Source organism: Anomaloglossus baeobatrachus, chromosome 5, assembly GCF_048569485.1.
Source record: "Anomaloglossus baeobatrachus isolate aAnoBae1 chromosome 5, aAnoBae1.hap1, whole genome shotgun sequence".
Classification (NCBI taxonomy): Eukaryota; Metazoa; Chordata; class Amphibia; order Anura; family Aromobatidae; genus Anomaloglossus; species Anomaloglossus baeobatrachus.
In genome coordinates, this window is record NC_134357.1 from 7,196,619 (window position 1) to 7,219,346 (window position 22,728).

The window sequence follows — 22,728 nt, forward strand, 5'->3', positions numbered from 1 at the left end:
TACATACAGATTTATACAGCCAACACTAGAGGGAGCTCACTACATACAGATTTATACATCCACCACTAGAGGGAGCTCACTACATACAGATTTATACAGCCACCACTAGAGGGAGCTCACTACATACAGATTTATACAGTCACCACTAGAGGGAGCTCACTACATACAGATTTATACAGCCAACACTAGAGGGAGCTCACTATATACAGATTTATACAGCCACCACTAGAGGGAGCGCACTACATACAGATTTATACATCCACCACTAGAGGGAGCTCACTACATACAGATTTATACATCCACCACTAGAGGGAGCTCACTACATACAGATTTATACAGCCACCACTAGAGGGAGCTCACTACATACAGATTTATACATCCACCACTAGAGGGAGCTAACTACATACAGATTTATACAGCCACCACTAGAGGGAGCTCACTACATACAGATTTATACATCCACCACTAGAGGGAGCTCACTACATACAGATTTATACAGCCACCACTAGAGGGAGCTCACTACATACAGATTTATACAGTCACCACTAGGGGGAGCTCACTACATACAGATTTATATACAGCCACCACTAGAGGGAGCTCACTACATACAGATTTATACAGCCACCACTAGAGGGAGCTCACTACATACAGATTTATACAGTCACCACTAGAGGGAGCTCACTACATACAGATTTATACAGCCAACACTAGAGGGAGCTCACTACATACAGATTTATACATCCACCACTAGAGGGAGCTCACTACATACAGATTTATACAGCCACCACTAGAGGGAGCTCACTACATACAGATTTATACAGTCACCACTAGGGGGAGCTCACTACATACAGATTTATATACAGCCACCACTAGAGGGAGCTCACTACATACAGATTTATACAGCCACCACTAGAGGGAGCTCACTACATACAGATTTATACAGCCACCACTAGAGGGAGCTCACTACATACAGATTTATACAGCCACCACTAGAGGGAGCTCACTACATACAGATTTATACAGCCCCCACTAGAGGCCACTCACTACATACAGATTTATACAGCCACCACTAGAGGGAGCTCACTACATACAGATTTATACAGTCACCACTAGAGGAGCTCACTACATACAGATTTATACAGCCACCACTAGAGGGAGCTCACTACATACAGATTTATACAGCCACCACTAGAGGGAGCTCACTACATACAGATTTATACATTTACCACTAGAGGGAGCTCACTACATACAGATTTATACAGTCACCACTAGAGGGCACTCACTACATACAGATTTATACAGTCACCACTAGAGGGAGCTCACTACATACAGATTTATACAGCCACCACTAGAGGGAGCTCACTACATACAGATTTATACAGCCACCACTAGAGGCCACTCACTACATACAGATTTATACAGTTACCACTAGAGGGAGCTCACTACATACAGATTTATACAGCCACCACTAGAGGAGCTCACTACATACAGATTTATACAGCCACCACTAGAGGTAGCTCACTACATACAGATTTATACAGCCACCACTAGAGGGAGCTCACTACATACAGATTATACAGCCACCACTAGGGGGAGCTCACTACATACAGATCTATACAGCCACCACTAGAGGAAGCTCACTACATACAGATTTATACAGTCACCACTAGAGGGAGCTCACTACATACAGATTTATACAGCCACCACTAGAGGGAGCTCACTACATACAGATCTATACAGCCACCACTAGAGGAGCTCACTACATACAGATTTATACAGTCACCACTAGAGGGAGCTCACTACATACAGATTTATACAGCCACCACTAGAGGCCACTCACTACATACAGATTTATACAGCCACCACTAGAGGGAGCTCACTACATACAGATTTCTACAGAAACCACTAGGAGGAGCTCACTACATACAGATTTATACAGCCACCACTAGGGGGAGCTCACTACATACAGATTTATACATCCACCACTAGAGGGAGCTCACTATATACAGATTTATACATCCACCACTAGAGGGAGCTCACTACATACAGATTTATACATCCACCATTAGAGGGAGCTCACTACATACAGATTTATACAGCCACCACTAGAGGGAGCTCACTACATACAGATTTATACAGCCACCACTAGGGGGAGCTCACTACATACAGATTTATACAGCCACCACTAGGGGGAGCTCACTACATACAGATTTATACAGCTACCACTAGAGGAGCTCACTACATACAGATTTATACAGCCACCACTAGAGGGAGCTCACTACATACAGATTTATACAGCCACCACTAGAGGGAGCTCACTACATACAGATCTATACAGCCACCACTAGAGGGAGGTCACTACATACAGATTTATACAGCCACCACTAGAGGGAGGTCACTACATACAGATTTATACAGCCACCACTAGAGGGAGCTCACTACATACAGATCTATACAGCCACCACTAGAGGGAGGTCACTGCATACAGATTTATACAGCCACCACTAGAGGGAGCTCACTACATACAGATTTATACAGCCACCACTAGAGGGAGGTCACTACATACAGATTTATACAGCCACCACTAGAGGGAGCTCACTACATACAGATCTATACAGCCACCACTAGAGGGAGCTCACTACATACAGATTTATACAGCCACCACTAGAGGGAGCTCACTACATACAGATTTATACAGTCACCACTAGAGGAAGCTCACTACATACAGATTTATACAGCCACCACTAGAGGGAGCTCACTACATACAGATTTATACAGCCACCACTAGAGGGAGATCACTACATACAGATTTATACAGCCTCCACTAGAGGGAGCTCACTACATACAGATTTATACATCCACCACTAGAGGGAGCTCACTACATACAGATTTATACAGCCACCACTAGAGGGAGCTCACTACATACAGATTTATACAGCCACCACTAGAGGGAGCTCACTACATACAGATTTATACGCTGTGCTCAGTTTGTCATGTTTTTTGATCAGTTGGGGGCAGGGGGTGCCCTCTTCTTGCAGCATTACTTGGTGCCGCTTTGGGGTCATGGAAAGCTGGGTGCATTGCCCCTATTGCTGGATGTGATCCGTGACCTCTGTAAATCCTAATTCTTGCAGTTGTGCTCTGGTGCTCGGAGGTGTCAGCCGGCTGCACTCCCTTGGTTGAGTCTTCTCTGGATTGTAGCCATTGTATGATAGAGTTGTGGTATTTGGGGTCCCTGCGGGGGGCTCGTTATTGGAGGGCGACTGATGTGTCGGATGTATTATCCGGATCAGACGGTTTCTTCTGCAGACTTTGCCCTGGTGGTCTCCATACTGTGCTCGTTATGGTCGGAGGGATCCACATTCCTGAGGGGCCGGAGCCACGGTCATTTCTGCAGAGGGTCCCACATTGTCCTCCATCAGCGACCCTCTTCATCTGACCCCGGGGACGTAATTAGTCAAGTAAATCTGTTTCTAATTTACTTATTTCCCATAATGAAATCTCGTACATGGCGGAGTCTGACAACTAATTGCTGGCCCGGGAAGAGAGTTGTCAGCGAAATATCTGCCACAAACTACTACAATGTGGAAACATCCGGATTGTATTGGGGACAAAGGGGAAGAGGGGAGTTATCTGTGCACGGGGTCTCCTGGCGCTGCCGGCGGCTGTGATACCGAGAGTCCGAAATCTACGGGACACCGCGGGTAACGGAACAAATCCAGCAACTGCTGTGGGAGGTTTCTGTATCTAATCCTCTCCTGTGTGATACTGTCTGCTGAGCTGTATCTAATCCTCTCCTGTGTGATACTGTCTGCTGAGCTGTGTATCTAATCCTATCCTGTGTGGTACTGTCTGCTGAGCTGTATCTAATCCTCTCCTGTGTGATACTGTCTGCTGAGCTGTGTATCTAATCCTATCCCGTGTGATACTGTCTGCTGAGCTGTGTATCTAATCCTCTCCTGTGTGATACTGTCTGCTGAGCCGTGTATCTAATCCTATCCCGTGTGATACTGTCTGCTGAGCTGTATATCTAATCCTCTCCTGTGTGATACTGTCTGCTGAGCCATGTATCTAATCCTATCCTGTGTAATACTGTCTGCTGAGCTGTGTATCTAATCCTCTCCTGTGTGATACTGTCTGCTGAGCTGTGTATCTAATCCTCTCCTGTGTGATACTGTCTGCTGAGCTGTGTATCTAATCCTCTCCTGTGTAATACTGTCTGCTGAGCTGTGTATCTAATCCTCTCCTGTGTGATACTGTCTGCTGAGCTGTGTATCTAATCCTCTCCTGTGTGATACGGTCTGCTGAGCTGTATCTAATCCTCTCCTGTGTGATACTGTCTGCTGAGCTGTGTATCTAATCCTATCCCGTGTGATACTGTCTGCTGAGCTGTGTATCTAATCCTCTCCTGTGTGATACTGTCTGCTGAGCCGTGTATCTAATCCTATCCCGTGTGATACTGTCTGCTGAGCTGTGTATCTAATCCTCTCCTGTGTGATACTGTCTGCTGAGCTGTGTATCTAATCCTCTCCTGTGTAATACTGTCTGCTGAGCTGTGTATCTAATCCTCTCCTGTGTGATACTGTCTGCTGAGCTGTGTATCTAATCCTATCCCGTGTGATACTGTCTGCTGAGCTGTGTATCTAATCCTCTCCTGTGTGATACTGTCTGCTGAGCTGTGTATCTAATCCTATCCTGTGTGATACTGTCTGCTGAGCTGTGTATCTAATCCTCTCCTGTGTGATACTGTCTGCTGAGCTGTGTATCTAATCCTCTCCTGTGTGATACTGTCTGCTGAGCTGTGTATCTAATCCTATCCTGTGTGATACTATCTGCTGAGCTGTGTATCTAATGCTCTCCTGTGTGATACTGTCTGCTGAGCTGTGTATCTAATCCTATAGAATGATACCGCTTGCTGAGGCCTCCTGTGCACGTCCTAAGACCGGTCTCATCAGATGTTACCTCTCCAGGGTGACGGGGGAGGTTTCGGGGGCATCAGGTGCCCAGGTGCTGCCTCTCCTGAGTGACGGAGAGGTTTCGGGGGCAGCAGGTGCCCAGGTGCTGCTTCTCCAGGGTGAGGGGGAGGTTTCGGGGGCATCAGGTGCTGCCTCTCCTGAGTGACGGAGAGGTTTCGGGGGCAGCAGGTGCTCAGGTGCTGCCTCTCCAGGGTGAGGGGGAGGTTTCGGGGGCAGCAGGTGCCCGGGTGCTGCCTCTCCAGGCTGAGGGGGAGGTTTCGGGGGCAGCAGGTGCCCGGGTGCTGCCTTCCTGGAGTGATGGAAGAGGTTTTGGGGGCAGCAGGTGCCCGGGTGCTGCCTCTCCAGGCTGAGGGGGAGGTTTCGGGGGAAGCAGGTGCTCAGGTGCTGCCTCTCCGGAGTCAGCAGGTACTGGGTGCTGCCTCTCCAGTGTGAGGGGGAGGTTTCGGGGCAGCAAGTGCTCGGGTGCTGCCTCTCCAGGGTGAGGGGGAGGTTTCGGGGGCAGCGTGTGCCGCCTCTCCAGGGTGAGGGGGAGGTTTCGGGGGCAGCAGGTGCTCGTGTGCCGCCTCTCCAGGCTGAGGGGGAGGTTTCGGGTCAGCAGGTGCTCGGGTGCTGAGCTTTGTCTCTGTTTGCTCCGCAGGCTGGGGACAAGCACTATCATCCGAGCTGTGCACGATGCAGCAGATGCCAACAAATGTTCACGGAAGGAGAGGAAATGTACCTGCAAGGTAAGACGGAGGCGCGAGGCTCGGAGACGCCCCCTCCTGGCTCTGTGAGAATATGATGCCGCTGGGGGCACAGCCTCTGAATAGGTTACTCTCTGGAGATCGGTGATGGGGGTCTCGAGGGTCTTTAATTGAAAGTAATTATAGTCCCCCTGTGTAAGAGACTCTGGGGTCTAAGTGACCGGAGCATCACTGCTTTACGTGCTGCAGACTGATGCTGTGCAGCCGGATCCCCTCTGACGCTGTGCAGCCGGATCCCCTCTGACGCTGTGCAGCCGGATCCCCTCTGACGCTGTGCAGCCGGTTCCCCTCTGACGCTGTGCAGCCGGTTCCCCTCTGACGCTGTGCAGCCGGATCCCCTCTGACGCTGTGCAGCCGGATCCCCTCTGACGCTGTGCAGCCGGATCCCCTCTGACGCTGTGCAGCCGGATCCCCTCTGACGCTGTGCAGCCGGATCACCTCTGACGCTGTGCAGCCGGATCACCTCTGACGCTGTGCAGCCGGATCCCCTCTGACGCTGTGCAGCCGGATCCCCTCTGACGCTGTGCAGCCGGATCCCCTCTGATGCTGTGCAGCCGGATCCCCTCTGACGCTGTGCAGCCGGATCCCCTCTGACGCTGTGCAGCCGGTTCCCCTCTGACGCTGTGCAGCCGGTTCCCCTCTGACGCTGTGCAGCCGGTTCCCCTCTGACGCTGTGCAGCCGGATCCCCTCTGACGCTGTGCAGCCGGTTCCCCTCTGACGCTGTGCAGCCGGTTCCCCTCTGACGCTGTGCAGCCGGATCCCCTCTGACGCTGTGCAGCCGGATCCCCTCTGACGCTGTGCAGCCGGATCCCCTCTGACGCTGTGCAGCCGGATCCCCTCTGACGCTGTGCAGCCGGATCCCCTCTGACGCTGTGCAGCCGGATCCCCTCTGACGCTGTGCAGCCGGATCCCCTCTGACGCTGTGCAGCCGGATCCCCTCTGACGCTGTGCAGCCGGATCCCCTCTGACGCTGTGCAGCCGGATCCCCTCTGACGCTGTGCAGCCGGATCCCCTCTGACGCTGTGCAGCCGGATCCCCTCTGACGCTGAGCAGCCGGATCCCCTCTGACGCTGCGCAGCCGGATCCCCTCTGACGCTGCGCAGCCGGATCCCCTCTGACGCTGCGCAGCCGGATCCCCTCTGACGCTGCGCAGCCGGATCCCCTCTGACGCTGCGGCTCCCCAGTCATTAAGAGAATCTGAATCAGGACGTCCCGGGAGGAATCTAGAAAAGAAACCAAGGGAAGGTTCAACCAGGCGGCTTATATCTGCACCCCGGCCCCAAATAACAGAGGCCAGCACGTGAGACCGCCCGCATGTAAGGGGATAACCCCCACAACTGAGAGTCACATGCGTCATCCACAGATCCCCCATAACAGAGCATCCTCCACAGATCCCCCATAACAGAGCGTCCTCCACAGATCCCCCATAACAGAGCGTCCTCCACAGATCCCCCATAACAGAGCGTCCTCCACAGATCCCCCATAACAGAGCGTCCTCCACAGATCCCCCATAACAGAGCGTCCTCCACAGATCCCCCATAACAGAGCGTCCTCCACAGATCCCCCATAACAGAGCGTCCTCCACAGATCCCCCATAACAGAGCGTCCTCCACAGATCCCCCATAACAGAGCATCATCCACAGATCCCCCATAACAGAGCGTCATCCACAGATCCCCCATAACAGAGCATCATCCACAGATCCCCCATAACAGAGCGTCATCCACAGATCCCCATAACAGAGCGTCCTCCACAGATCCCCCATAACAGAGCGTCCTCCACAGATCCCCCATAACAGAGCGTCCTCCACAGATCCCCCATAACAGAGCGTCCTCCACAGATCCCCCATAACAGAGCATCATCCACAGATCCCCCATAACAGAGCGTCATCCACAGATCCCCCATAACAGAGCATCATCCACAGATCCCCCATAACTGAGCTTCATCCACAGATCCCCCATAACAGAGCGTCATCCACAGATCCCCATAACAGAGCGTCCTCCACAGATCCCCCATAACAGAGCATCACCCACAGATCCCCCATAACAGAGCGCCCTCCACAGATCCCCCATAACAGAGCGTCATCCACAGATCCCCCATAACAGAGCGTCATCCACAGATCCCCCATAACAGAGCGCCCTCCACAGATCCCCCATAACAGCATCATCCACAGATCCCCCATAACAGAGCGCCCTCCACAGATCCCCCATAACAGAGCATCATCCACAGATCCCCATAACAGAGCGTCACCCACAGATCCCCCATAACAGAGCGTCACCCACAGATCCCCCATAACAGAGCGTCACCCACAGATCCCCCATAACAGAGCGTCACCCACAGATCCTCCATAACAGAGCGTCATCCACAGATCCCCCATAACAGAGCGTCATTCACAGATCCCCGATAACAGAGCGTCACCCACAGATCCTCCATAACAGAGCGTCATCCACAGATCCCCCATAACAATGCATCATCTACAGATCCCCCATAACAAAGCATCACCCACAGATCCCCCATAACAGAGCATCATCAGCAGATCCCCCATAACAGAGCATCATCCACAGATCCCCCATAACAGAGTGTCCTCCACAGATCCCCCATAAGAGCATCATCCACAGATCCCACATAACAGAGCGTCATCCACAGATCCCCCATAACAGAGCGTCTTCCACAGATCCCCCATAACAGAGCGTCCTCCACAGATTCCCCATAAGAGCATCATCCACAGATCCCACATAACAGAGCGTCTTCCACAGATCCCCCATAACAGAGCGTCCTCCACAGATTCCCCATAACAGAGCATCACCCACAGATCCCCCATAACAGAGCGTCCTCCACAGATTCCCCATAACAGAGAATTATCCACAGATCTCGCATAACAGAGCGTCATCTGCAGATCCCCAATAACAGAGCGTCACCCACAGATCCCCCATAACAGAGCGTCATCCACAGATCCCCCATAACAGAGCGTCATCCACAGATCCCCCATAACAGAACGTCATCCACAGATCCCTAATAACAGAGCGTCATCCACAGATCCCCCATAACAGAGCGTCATCCACAGATCCCCCATAACAGAGCGTCATCCACAGATGTCCCATAACAGAGCGTCACCCACAGATCCCTAATAACAGAGCGTCATCCACAGATCCCCCATAACAGAGCATCTTCCACAGATCCCCCATAACAGAGCATCATCCACAGATCCCCCATAACAGAGCGTCATCCACAGATCCCCATAACAGAGCGTCATTCACAGATCCCCGATAACAGAGCGTCACCCACAGATCCTCCATAACAGAGCGTCATCCACAGATCCCCCATAACAATGCATCATCTACAGATCCCCCATAACAAAGCATCACCCACAGATCCCCCATAACAGAGCGTCATCCGCAGATCCCCCATAACAGAGCATCATCCACAGATCCCCCATAACAGAGTGTCCTCCACAGATCCCCCATAAGCGCATCGTCCACAGATCCCACATAACAGAGCGTCATCCACAGATCCCCCATAACAGAGCGTCTTCCACAGATCCCCCATAACAGAGCGTCCTCCACAGATTCCCCATAAGAGCATCATCCACAGATCCCACATAACAGAGCGTCTTCCACATATCCCCCATAACAGAGCGTCCTCCACAGATTCCCCATAACAGAGAATTATCCACAGATCTCGCATAACAGAGCGTCATCCACAGATCCCCCATAACAGAGCGTCATCCGCAGATCCCCAATAACAGAGCGTCATCCACAGATCCCCCATAACAGAACGTCATCCACAGATCCCCCATAACAGAGCGTCATCCACAGATCCCCCATAACAGAGCGTCCTCCACAGATCCCCCATAACAGAGCGTCATCCACAGATCCCCCATAACAGAACGTCCTCCACAGATCCCCCATAACAGAGCGTCATCCACAGATCCCCCATAACAGAGCGTCATCCACAGATCCCCCATAACAGAACGTCATCCACAGATCCCCATAACAGAGCGTCCTCCACAGATCCCCCATAACAGAGCGTCATCCACAGATCCCCCATAACAGAGCGTTTTCCACAGATCCCCCATAACAGAGCGTCACCCACAGATACCCCATAACAGAGCGTCCTCCACAGATGTCCCATAACAGAGCGTCACCCACAGATCCCTAATAACAGAGCGTCATCCACAGATCCCCCATAACAGAGCGTCCTCCACAGATCCCCCCATAACAGAGCGTCACCCACAGATCCCTAATAACAGAGCGTCATCCACAGATCCCCCATAACAGAGCGTCATCCACAGATCCCCCATAACAGAGCGTCATCCACAGATCCCCCATAACAGAGCGTCCTCCACAGATCCCCCATAACAGAGCGTCCTCCACAGATTCCCCATGACAGAGCGTCACCCACAGATCCCCCATAACAGAGCGTCCTCCACAGATCCCCCATAACAGAGCGTCCTCCACAGATGTCCCATAACAGAGCGTCACCCACAGATCCCTAATAACAGAGCGTCATCCACAGATCCCAATAACAGAGCGTCACCCACAGATCCCCCCCATAACAGAGCGTCATCCACAGATCCCCCATAACAGAGCGTCATCCACAGATCCCCCATAACAGAGCATCCTCCACAGATCCCCCATAACAGAGCGCCCTCCACAGATCCCCCATAACAGAGCGTCATCCACAGATCCCCCATAACAGAGCGTCATCCACAGATCCCACATAACAGAGCGTCATCCACAGATCCCCCATAACAGAGCGTCATCCACAGATCTCCCATAACAGAGCGTCATCCACAGATGCCCCATAACAGAGCGTCACCCACAGATCCCCCATAACAGAGCGTCACCCACAGATCCCCCATAACAGAGCGTCATCCACAGATCCCCATAACAGAGCGTCATCCACAGATCCCCCATAACAGAGCGTCATCCACAGATCCCCCATAACAGAGCGTCCTCCACAGATCCCCCATAACAGAGCGTCCTCCACAGATCCCCCATAACAGAGCGTCACCCACAGATTCCCCATAACAGAGCGTCCTCCACAGATCCCCCATAACAGAGCGTCATCCACAGATCCCCATAACAGAGCGTCATCCACAGATCCCCCATAACAGAGCATCACCCACAGATTCCCCATAACAGAGCGTCATCCACAGATCCCCCATAACAGAGCGTCATCCACAGATCCCCCATAACAGAGCGTCACCCACAGATCCCCCATAACAGAGCGTCATCCACAGATCCCCCATAACAGAGCGTCACCCACAGATCCCCCATAACAGAGCGTCCTCCACAGATCCCCCATAACAGAGCGTCATCCACAGATCCCCATAACAGAGCGTCATCCACAGATCCCCCATAACAGAGCGTCCTCCACAGATCCCCCATAACAGAGCGTCCTCCACAGATCCCCCATAACAGAGCGTCATCCACAGATCCCCCATAACAGAGCGTCATCCACAGATCCCCCATAACAAAGCGTCATCCACAGATCCCCCATAACAGAGCGTCATCCACAGATCCCCATAACAGAGCGTCATCCACAGATCCCCCATAACAGAGCGTCATCCACAGATCCCCCATAACAGAGCGTCACCCACAGATCCCCCATAACAGAGCGTCCTCCACAGATCCCCCATAACAGAGCGTCATCCACAGATCCCCATAACAGAGCGTCATCCACAGATCCCCCATAACAGAGCATCATCCACAGATCCCCCATAACAGAGCGTCATCCACAGATCCCCCATAACAGAGCGTCATCCACAGATCCCCCATAACAGAGCGTCATCCACAGATCCCCCATAACAGAGCGTCATCCACAGATCCCCCATAACAGAGCGTCATCCACAGATCCCCCATAACAGAGCGTCATCCACAGATCCCCCATAACAAAGCGTCATCCACAGATCCCCCATAACAGAGCGTCATCCACAGATCCCCATAACAGAGCGTCATCCACAGATCCCCCATAACAGAGCGTCATCCACAGATCCCCCATAACAGAGCCTCATCCACAGATCCCCCATAACAGAGCGTCCTCCACAGATCCCCCATAACAGAGCCTCATCCACAGATCCCCATAACAGAGCGTCATCCACAGATCCCCCATAACAGAGCATCACCCACAGATTTCCCATAACAGAGCGTCATCCACAGATCCCCCATAACAGAGTGTCACCCACAGATCCCCCATAACAGAGCGTCCTCCACAGATCCCCCATAACAGAGCGTCCTCCACAGATCCCCCATAACAGAGCATCATCCACAGATCCCCCATAACAGAGCGTCATCCACAGATCCCCCATAACAGAGCGTCCTCCACAGATCCCCCATAACAGAGCATCATCCACAGATCCCCCATAACAGAGCGTCATCCACAGATCCCCCATAACAGAGCGTCACCCACAGATCCCCCATAACAGAGCGTCCTCCACAGATCCCCCATAACAGAGCCTCATCCACAGATCCCCATAACAGAGCGTCATCCACAGATCCCCCATAACAGAGCATCACCCACAGATTTCCCATAACAGAGCGTCATCCACAGATCCCCATAACAGAGCGTCATCCACAGATCCCCCATAACAGAGCGTCCTCCACAGATCCCCCATAACAGAGCGTCCTCCACAGATCCCCCATAACAGAGCATCATCCACAGATCCCCCATAACAGAGCGTCATCCACAGATCCCCCATAACAGAGCGCCATCCACAGATCCCCCATAACAGAGCGTCATCCACAGATCCCCCATAACAGAGCGTCATCCACAGATCCCCCATAACAGAGCGCCATCCACAGATCCCCCATAACAGAGCGTCATCCACAGATCCCCCATAACAGAGCGTCATCCACAGATCCCCCATAACAGAGCGCCATCCACAGATCCCCCATAACAGAGCGTCATCCACAGATCCCCCATAACAGAGCGTCCTCCACAGATCCCCCATAACAGAGCGTCCTCCACAGATCCCCCATAACAGAGCGTCCTCCACAGATCCCCCATAACAGAGCGTCATCCACAGATCCCCATAACAGAGCGTCATCCACAGATCCCCCATAACAGAGCGTCCTCCACAGATCCCCCATAACAGAGCGTCCTCCACAGATCCCCCATAACAGAGCGTCATCCACAGATCCCCCATAACAGAGCGTCATCCACAGATCCCCCATAACAGAGCGCCATCCACAGATCCCCCATAACAGAGCGTCATCCACAGATCCCCCATAACAGAGCGTCATCCACAGATCCCCCATAACAGAGCGCCATCCACAGATCCCCCATAACAGAGCGTCATCCACAGATCCCCCATAACAGAGCATCATCCACAGATCCCCCATAACAGAGCGTCATCCACAGATCCCCCATAACAGAGCGTCATCCACAGATCCCCCATAACAGAGCGTCATCCACAGATCCCCCATAACAGAGCGTCACCCACAGATCCCCCATAACAGAGCGTCCTCCACAGATCCCCCATAACAGAGCGTCCTCCACAGATCCCCCATAACAGAGCGTCATCCACAGATCCCCCATAACAGAGCGTCATCCACAGATCCCCATAACAGAGCGTCATCCACAGATCTCCCATAACAGAGCGTCCTCCACAGATCCCCCATAACAGAGCGTCCTCCACAGATCCCCCATAACAGAGCGTCATCCACAGATCCCCCATAACAGAGCGTCATCCACAGATCCCCCATAACAGAGCGCCATCCACAGATCCCCCATAACAGAGCGTCATCCACAGATCCCCCATAACAGAGCGTCATCCACAGATCCCCCATAACAGAGCGTCCTCCACAGATCCCCCATAACAGAGCGTCATCCACAGATCCCCCATAACAGAGCGTCCTCCACAGATCCCCCATAACAGAGCGTCCTCCACAGATCCCCCATAACAGAGCGTCCTCCACAGATCCCCCATAACAGAGCGTCCTCCACAGATCCCCCATAACAGAGCGTCCTCCACAGATCCCCCATAACAGAGCGTCCTCCACAGATCCCCCATAACAGAGCGTCATCCACAGATCCCCCATAACAGAGCGTCCTCCACAGATCCCCCATAACAGAGCGTCCTCCACAGATCCCCCATAACAGAGCGTCATCCACAGATCCCCCATAACAGAGCGTCATCCACAGATCCCCCATAACAGAGCGCCATCCACAGATCCCCCATAACAGAGCGTCATCCACAGATCCCCCATAACAGAGCGTCATCCACAGATCCCCCATAACAGAGCGCCATCCACAGATCCCCCATAACAGAGCGTCATCCACAGATCCCCCATAACAGAGCGCCATCCACAGATCCCCCATAACAGAGCGTCACCCACAGATCCCCCATAACAGAGCGTCATCCACAGATCCGCCCATAACAGAGCGTCCTCCACAGATCCCCCATAACAGAGCGTCCTCCACAGATCCCCCATAACAGAGCGTCACCCACAGATCCCCCATAACAGAGCATCATCCACAGATCCCCCGTAACAGAGCGTCATCCACAGATCTCCCACATTGCTCTTCTAGAAATAACAAGGTATCTTTTTTCTGCTGGGCGTTGTATGTCCCCGGGGTGCGGCGTCCTCGGTCACTTCTGATGTTTACATTGTTCATTCCTCATTATCCTCCGGGTGATAAACTTGTGACCAGAATGTTTCCTCATCTCAGTTCATGAAAGGGTCTTCATGGTTCAAGTCCTCCCTGTGAGGCCCCAGCAGAATAATGAGTGCAGCTCTGGAGTATAATACAGTATGTACAGTTGAAACCCTTAGTTTCCGTCCGCTGTCTATAAAGACACATCTGCAGGTTTTTCCCTCCACTCTCTATACAGAAACATCTACAGGTTTTTCCCTCCTCTCTATACAGACACATCTACAGGTTTTTCCCTCCTCTCTATAGAGACACATCTACAGGTTTTTCCCTCCTCTCTATACAGACACATCTGCAGGATGTGTCTGTGTAGAGAGCAGAGTGAAAAACCTGCAGATCTGTCTGTATAGAGAGCGGAGGGAAAACCTGTAGATGTTTCTGTATAGAGAGTGGATGGAAAAACCTGCAGATGTGTCTTTATAGAGAGCGGAGGGAAAAACCTGCAGATGTGTCTGTATAGAGAGCAGAGGGAAAATCCTACAGATGTGTCTGTATAGAGAGCGGAGGGAAAATCTGCAGATGTGTCTGTATAGAGAATGGAAGGAAAAACCTGCAGATGTGTCTGTATAGAGAGCGAAGGGAAAAACCTGCAGATGTGTCTTTATTGAGAGTGGAAGGAAAAACCTGCAGATGTGTCTGTATAGAAAGTGAAGGGAAAAACCTGCAGATGTGTCTGTATATAGAGCGGAGGGAAAAACCTGCAGATGTGTCTTTATAGAGAGCAGAGGGAAAATCCTACAGATGTGTCTGTATAGAGAGCGGAGGGAAAACCTGCAGATGTGTCTGTATAGAGAGTGGAAGGAAAAACCTGCAGATGTGTCTGTATAGAGAGCGGAGGGAAAAACCTGCAGATGTGTCTTTATTGAGAGTGGAAGGAAAAACCTGCAGATGTGTCTGTATAGAAAGTGAAGGGAAAAACCTGCAGATGTGTCTGTATAGAGAGCGGAGGGAAAAACCTGCAGATGTGTCTGTATAGAGAATGGAAGAAAAAACCTGCAGATGTGTCTGTATAGAGAGCGGAGGGAAAAACCTGCAGATGTGTCTTTATTGAGAGTGGAAGGAAAAACCTGCAGATGTGTCTGTATGGAGAGCGGAGGGAAAACCTGCAGATGTGTCTTTATAGAGAGTGGAAGGAAAAACCTGCAGAAGTGTCTGTATAGAGAGCGGAGAGAAACTAAGGGTTTCAACTGTATGTGCACAGTTACCTTACAAGCAGAATAGTGAGTGCAGCTCTGGAGTATAATACAGGAGGTAAGTCAGGATCAGTAATGAAATGTATGTACACAGTGACTGCACCAGCAGAATAGTGAGTGCAGCTCTGGAGTATAATACAGGAGGTAATCAGGATCAGTAATGAAATGTATGTACACAGTGACTGCACCAGCAGAATAGTGAGTGCAGCTCTGGGGTATAATACAGGAGGTAACTCAGGATCAGTAATGTAATGTATGTACACGGTGACTGCAGCAGCAGAATAGTGAGTGCAGCTCTGGAGTATAATACAGGAGTTAAGTCAGGATCAGTAATGTAATGTATGTACACAGTGACTGCACCAGCAGAATAGTGAGTGCAGCTCTGGAGTATAATACTGGAGGTAGCTCAGGATCAGTAATGTAATGTATGTACACAGTGACTGCACCAGCAGAATAGTGAGTGCAGCTCTGGAGTATAATACAGGAGGTAATCAGGATCAGTAATGTAATGTATGTACACAGTGACTGCAGCAGCAGAATAGTGAGTGCAGCTCTGGAGTATAATACAGGAGGTAACTCAGGATCAGTAATATAATGTATGTACACAGTGACTGCACCAGCAGAATAGTGAGTGCAGCTCTGGAGTATAATACGGGAGGTATCTCAGGATCAGTAATGTATGTACACAGTGTCTGCACCATCAGAATAGTGAGTGCAGCTCTGGAGTATAATACAGGATGTAACTCAGGATCAGTAATGTAATGTATGTACACAGTGACTGCAGCAGCAGAATAGTGAGTGCAGCTCTGGAGTATAATACAGGAGGTAACTCAGGATCAGTAATATAATGTATGTACACAGTGACTGCACCAGCAGAATAGTGAGTGCAGCTCTGGAGTATAATACAGGAGGTAACTCAGGATCAGTAATGCAATGTATGTACACAGTGACTGCACCAGCAGAATAGTGAGTGCAGCTCTGGAGGATAATACAGGAGGTAACTCAGGATCAGTAATGTAATGTATGTACACAGTGACTGCACCAGCAGAATAGTGAGTGCAGCTCTGGAGCATAATACAGGAGGTAACTCAGGATCAGTAATGAAATGTATGTACACAGTGACTGCACCAGCAGAATAGTGAGTGCAGCTCTGGAGTATAATACAGGAGGTAACTCAGGATCAGTAATGTAATGTATGTACACAGTGACTGCACCAGCAGAATAGTGAGTGCAGCTCTGGATTATAATACAGGAGGTAACTCAGGATCAGTAATGTAATGTATGTACACAGTGACTGCAGCAGCAGAATAGTGAGTGCAGCTCTGGAGTAGCAGGTAACTCCGGATCAGTACAGGGTGTTTGTTCATATTAAATGACAGCATCTTTGTACCCTCCCATAGAGGTGTAGTGATATGTGAGTGTAGTCGTGTTTCGCAGGTCGCACTCACACTTGTATGCACAGCCTCATTCACTATTGTTTGTGTGATATTGTTGTTGGGGACTGTGGAGTTCTCCCCAAATATCGGAGACTTGTCTGATAATGATCTCGGTGTCAGGTAAAATTCAATCTGCTAGAAAAGGAAAGGATCGAGAAATAGAGAAGTTGTTTGTTTTCACTGACGACCAAACTCACATAAAAAATCATTTGTCCTCTTTTTTTCGTACATGGAAAACATTGACCTCTGAGGCTCAATAACCCTGTTTCCGGAAAATAAGCCCTGGTAGGATTTTTGGAGTCTTTTGAGAATGCTTAAAACATAAACCCTCCTACCAAAATAAGCTCTAGTTGTGGTTCCATATGAAAGTGTCCAAATAGCTAAAAAGTGTAACAGGACTCTTCTTCACAGAAAGCAGACCCCCCCCCCGCCCCACAAAAAAAAAATGCACTCACCGGACGCCAAGCAATTAGTTGGTAAGTGCAGATGGTGGATGGGCTCTCACACACAGATCTGCATCACTGTCAGGTCCCTCGCCGCTCTGGTGCATTGCACTGCAGCTCTCACACACAGATCTGCGTCACTGTCAGGTCCCTCACCGCTCTGGTGTATTGCACTGCAGCTCTCACACACAGATCTGCTGTCAGGTCCCTCGCCGCTCTGGTGTATTGCACTGCAGCTCTCACACACAGATCTGCATCACTGTCAGGTCCCTCACCGCTCTGGTGTATTGCACTGCAGCTCTCACACACAGATCTGCGTCACTGTCAGGTCCCTCGTCGCTCTGGTGCATTGCACTGCAGCTCTCACACACAGATCTGCGTCACTGTCAGGTCCCTCACCGCTCTGGTGTATTGCACTGCAGCTCTCACACACAGATCTGCTGTCAGGTCCCTCGCCGCTCTGGTGTATTGCACTGCAGCTCTCACACACAGATCTGCATCACTGTCAGGTCCCTCACCGCTCTGGTGTATTGCACTGCAGCTCTCACACACAGATCTGCTGTCAGGTCCCTCGCCGCTCTGGTGTATTGCACTGCAGCTCTCACACACAGATCTGCGTCACTGTCAGGTCCCCCGCCGCTCTGGTGCATTGCACTGCAGCTCTCACACACAGATCTGCATCACTGTCAGGTCCCTCGCCGCTCTGGTGCATTGCACTGCAGCTCTCACACACAGATCTGCGTCACTGTCAGGTCCCTCGCCGCTCTGGTGTATTGCACTGCAGCTCTCACACACAGATCTGCATCACTGTCAGGTCCCTCGCCGCTCTGGTGTATTGCACTGCAGGTCTCACACACAGATCTGCATCACTGTCAGGTCCCTCACCGCTCTGGTGTATTGCACTGCAGCTCTCACACACAGATCTGCGTCACTGTCAGGTCCCTCGCCGCTCTGGTGTATTGCACTGCAGCTCTCACACACGGATCTGCTGTCAGGTCCCTCGCCGCTCTGGTGTATTGCTCTGCAGCTCTCACACACAGATCTGTGTCACTGTCAGGTCCCTCGCCGCTCTGGTGTATTGCACTGCAGGTCTCACACACAGATCTGTGTCACTGTCAGGTGCCTCGCCGCTCTGGTGTATTGCACTGCAGCTCTCACACACAGATCTGCGTCGCTGTCAGGTCTCTCGCCGCTCTGGTGTATTGCACTGCAGCTCTCACACACAGATCTCCATCACTGTCAGGTCCCTCGCCGCTCTGCTGTATTGCACTGCAGCTCTCACACACAGATCTGCGTCACTGTCAGGTCTCTCACCGCTCTGGTGTATTTCACTGCAGCTCTCACACACAGATCTGCTGTCAGGTCCCTCGCCGCTTTGGTGTATTGCTCTGCAGCTCTCACACACAGATCTGCGTCACTGTCAGGTCTCTCGCCGCTCTGGTGTATTGTACTGCAGCTCTCACACACAGATCTGCGTCACTGTCAGGTCTCTCGCCGCTCTGGTGTATTGCACTGCAGCTCTCACACACAGATCTGCGTCACTGTCAGCTCCCTCACCGCTCTGGTGCATTGCACTGCAGCTCTCACACACAGATCTGCGTCACTGTCAGGTCTCTCACCGCTCTGGTGTATTGCACTGCAGCTCTCACACACAGATCTGCGTCACTGTCAGGTCTCTCGCCGCTCTGGTGTATTGCACTGCAGCTCTCACACACAGATCTGCGTCACTGTCAGGTCCCTCACCGCTCTGGTGCATTGCACTGCAGCTCTCACACACAGATCTGCGTCACTGTCAGGTCCCTCGCCGCTCTGGTGTATTGCACTGCAGCTCTCACACACAGATCTGCGTCACTGTCAGGTCCCTCGCCGCTCTGGTGCATTGCACTGCAGCTCTCACACACAGATCTGCGTCACTGTCAGGTCCCTCACCGCTCTGGTGCATTGCACTGCAGCTCTCACACACAGATCTGCGTCACTGTCAGGTCCCCCGCCGCTCTGGTGCATTGCACTGCAGGTCTCACACACAGATCTGCGTCACTGTCAGGTCTCACCGCTCTGGTGTATTGCACTGCAGCTCTCACACACAGATCTGCATCACTGTCAGGTCCCTCGCCGCTCTGGTGCATTGCACTGCAGCTCTCACACACAGATCTGCGTCACTGTCAGGTCCCCCGCCGCTCTGGTGCATTGCACTGCAGGTCTCACACACAGATCTGCGTCACTGTCAGGTCTCACCGCTCTGGTGTATTGCACTGCAGCTCTCACACACAGATCTGCGTCACTGTCAGGTCCCTCGCCGCTCTGGTGCATTGCACTGCAGGTCTCACACACAGATCTGCGTCACTGTCAGGTCCCCCGCCGCTCTGGTGCATTGCACTGCAGGTCTCACACACAGATCTGCGTCACTGTCAGGTCCCTCGCCGCTCTGGTGCATTGCACTGCAGCTCTCACACACAGATCTGCGTCACTGTCAGGTCTCACCGCTCTGGTGTATTGCACTGCAGCTCTCACACAGATCTGCGTCACTGTCAGGTCTCACCGCTCTGGTGCATTGCACTGCAGCTCTCACACACAGATCTGCATCACTGTCAGGTCCCTCGCCGCTCTGGTGCATTGCACTGCAGCTCTCACACACAGATCAGGTACCAGTTTCACTCTGCACAAATAATAAGCCCTAACTCCTCTTTTAGAACAATAAATAACATCAGACCCCGCCTTATTCTCTGGGATACCCGGTAGTAGCGTCTGTGCGGTTTCCGTGCAGCGTTTTGTTATTTCTCCTGGTGTGTGACCGCTCATCGGCGTCACAGGGATCAGGCTTTCATTACATATTTGCAGCCGTTACTCGCTAATGTCTATAATAACAGCCGGAGCCGCTGATTACAGAACCATCAGATCCCGGCACGGTGGAGGGGAAACATCTCAAGTCTGTGATCTCAATAAGCAACATTTTCACGTGTGGAGGGAGGTGTCATGTCGGGGGGACCCCAGCCCCTTGTGTCTGGCCCAGAACCTGCTCCGATGTCCAGGAGAACTGCATGAACAGCAATAGCCGGATCGTTTACTGCCATGTACTAAACGGCAGAACGGGGGCGCCACCTACTAAACAGCAGAACGGGGGCGCCACCTACTAAACGGCAGAACGGGGGCGCCACCTACTAAACGGCAGAACGGGGGCGCCACCTACTAAACAGCAGAACGGGGGCGCCACCTACTAAACAGCAGAACAGGGGTGCCACCTACTAAACGGCAGAACGGGGGCACAACCTACTAAACAGCAGAACGGGGGCACCACCTACTAAACAGCAGAACGGGGGCACCACCTACTAAACAGCAGAACGGGGGCGCCACCTACTAAACAGCAGAACGGGGGAACCACCTACTAAACAGCAGAACGGGGGCGCCACCTACTAAACAGCAGAACGGGGGCGCCACCTACTAAACAGCAGAACGGGGGCGCCACCTACTAAACAGCAGAACGGGGGCGCCACCTACTAAACAGCAGAACGGGGGCGCCACCTACTAAACGTCAGGACGGGGGCGCCACCTACTAAACAGCAGAACGGGGGCACCACCTACTAAACGTCAGGAAGGGGGCACCACCTACTAAACAGCAAAACGGGGGCGCCACCTACTAAACAGCAGAACGGGGGCACCACCTACTAAACGTCAGGACGGGGGCGCCACCTACTAAACAGCAGAACGGGGGCGCCACCTACTAAACAGCAGAACGGGGGCGCCACCTAATAAACGGCAGAACGGGGGCGCCACCTACTAAACGTCAGGACGGGGGCACCACCTACTAAACAGCAGAACGGGGGCGCCACCTACTAAACGTCAGGAAGGGGGCACCACCTACTAAACAGCAGAACGGGGGCACCACCTACTAAACGTCAGGAAGGGGGCACCACCTACTAAACAGCAGAACAGGGGTGCCACCTACTAAACGTCAAGACGGGGGTGCAACCTACTAAACAGCAGAACAGGGGTGCCACCTACTAAACGGCAGAACGGGGGCACCACCTACTAAACAGCAGAACGGGGGCACCACCTACTAAACAGGAGAACGGGGGCACCACCTACTAAACAGCAGAACGGGGGCACCACCTACTAAACAGCAGAACGGGGGCGCCACATACTAAACGGCAGAACGGGGGCACCACCTACTAAACAGCAGAACGGGGGCGCCACCTACTAAATGTCAAGACGGGGGCGCCACCTACTAAACGTCAGGACGGGGGCACCACCTACTAAACAGCAGAACGGGGGCGCCACCTACTTAACGTCAAAACGGGGGCACCACCTACTAAACAGCAGAACGGGGGCGCCACCTACTAAACAGCAGAACGGGGGCACCACCTACTAAACAGCAGAACGGGGGCGCCACCTACTAAACAGCAGAACGGGGGCACCATCTACTAAACAGCAGGATGGGGGCACCACCTACTAAACAGCAGAATGGGGGCGCCACCTACTAAACAGCAGGATGGGGGCGCCACCTACTAAACAGCAGGATGGGGGCGCCACCTACTAAACAGCAGGATGGGGGCGCCACCTTCTAAATGGCAGAACTTGGGCGCCACCGACTAAACAGCAGGATGGGGCACCACCTACTAAACAGCAGGATGGGGGCACCACCTACTAAACAGCAGAATGGGGGCGCCAGCTACTAAACAGCAGAATGGGGGCACCACCTACTAAACAGCAGAATGGGGGCACCACCTACTAAACAGCAGAATGGGGGCTGTCACAAACCACCGGGGGGGGTCACTCAGAAATCCCCCCGCGCTGGCTACCAGTACGTCACAATCGGGGGGTAACAAGTGGGGGTCACCCCTCCTTTATACCTCCCGACCGACAGACAGAGCACGTGACGCGCTCTCTAGCGCCCCTCTTATAGTCAGGCCAATTATGGAATTGCCCGACCATAAGCAAGGAGGCCGCTATACTACTTATGCCGATTATTGAAGGGTCCCCGGTGAGAGTAAGGTATATATTCCCCCGACCTCCGCGGGCGGAATATATAAAATCTCCCCGAATCTCACTGGCCTCCCCACAATAATCCTTGGCACAATTCGCTGCCACCAACCGATTTACGGTAACTATTAGCCGAACACACAGACGTGGGATTCAAGATCGAGATAACAGAACAGCCCAAGATTAATTATATAATTTAATCAGCCTAAAGCACACTAGAAACTACAATATATACAATAGGGAATCTACAGAATATACATATGTCAGAGTACAGTTACAATCAAAGCATGGGTTACAAACAGGCAT

At 52.1% G+C, this 22,728-nt stretch overlaps 1 protein-coding gene across 1 annotated transcript in view; it reads left to right on the forward strand.

Annotated features, from left to right (window-relative positions):
• Positions 1 to 22,728, forward strand: part of ABLIM1 (actin binding LIM protein 1) — a 331,013-nt gene that overhangs the window by 217,683 nt on the left and 90,602 nt on the right. The window contains exon 7 of the mRNA XM_075348153.1: positions 5,614 to 5,701. Coding sequence (XP_075204268.1) covers positions 5,614 to 5,701 — 88 coding nt within the window. The remainder of the gene's footprint in view (positions 1 to 5,613; positions 5,702 to 22,728) is intronic.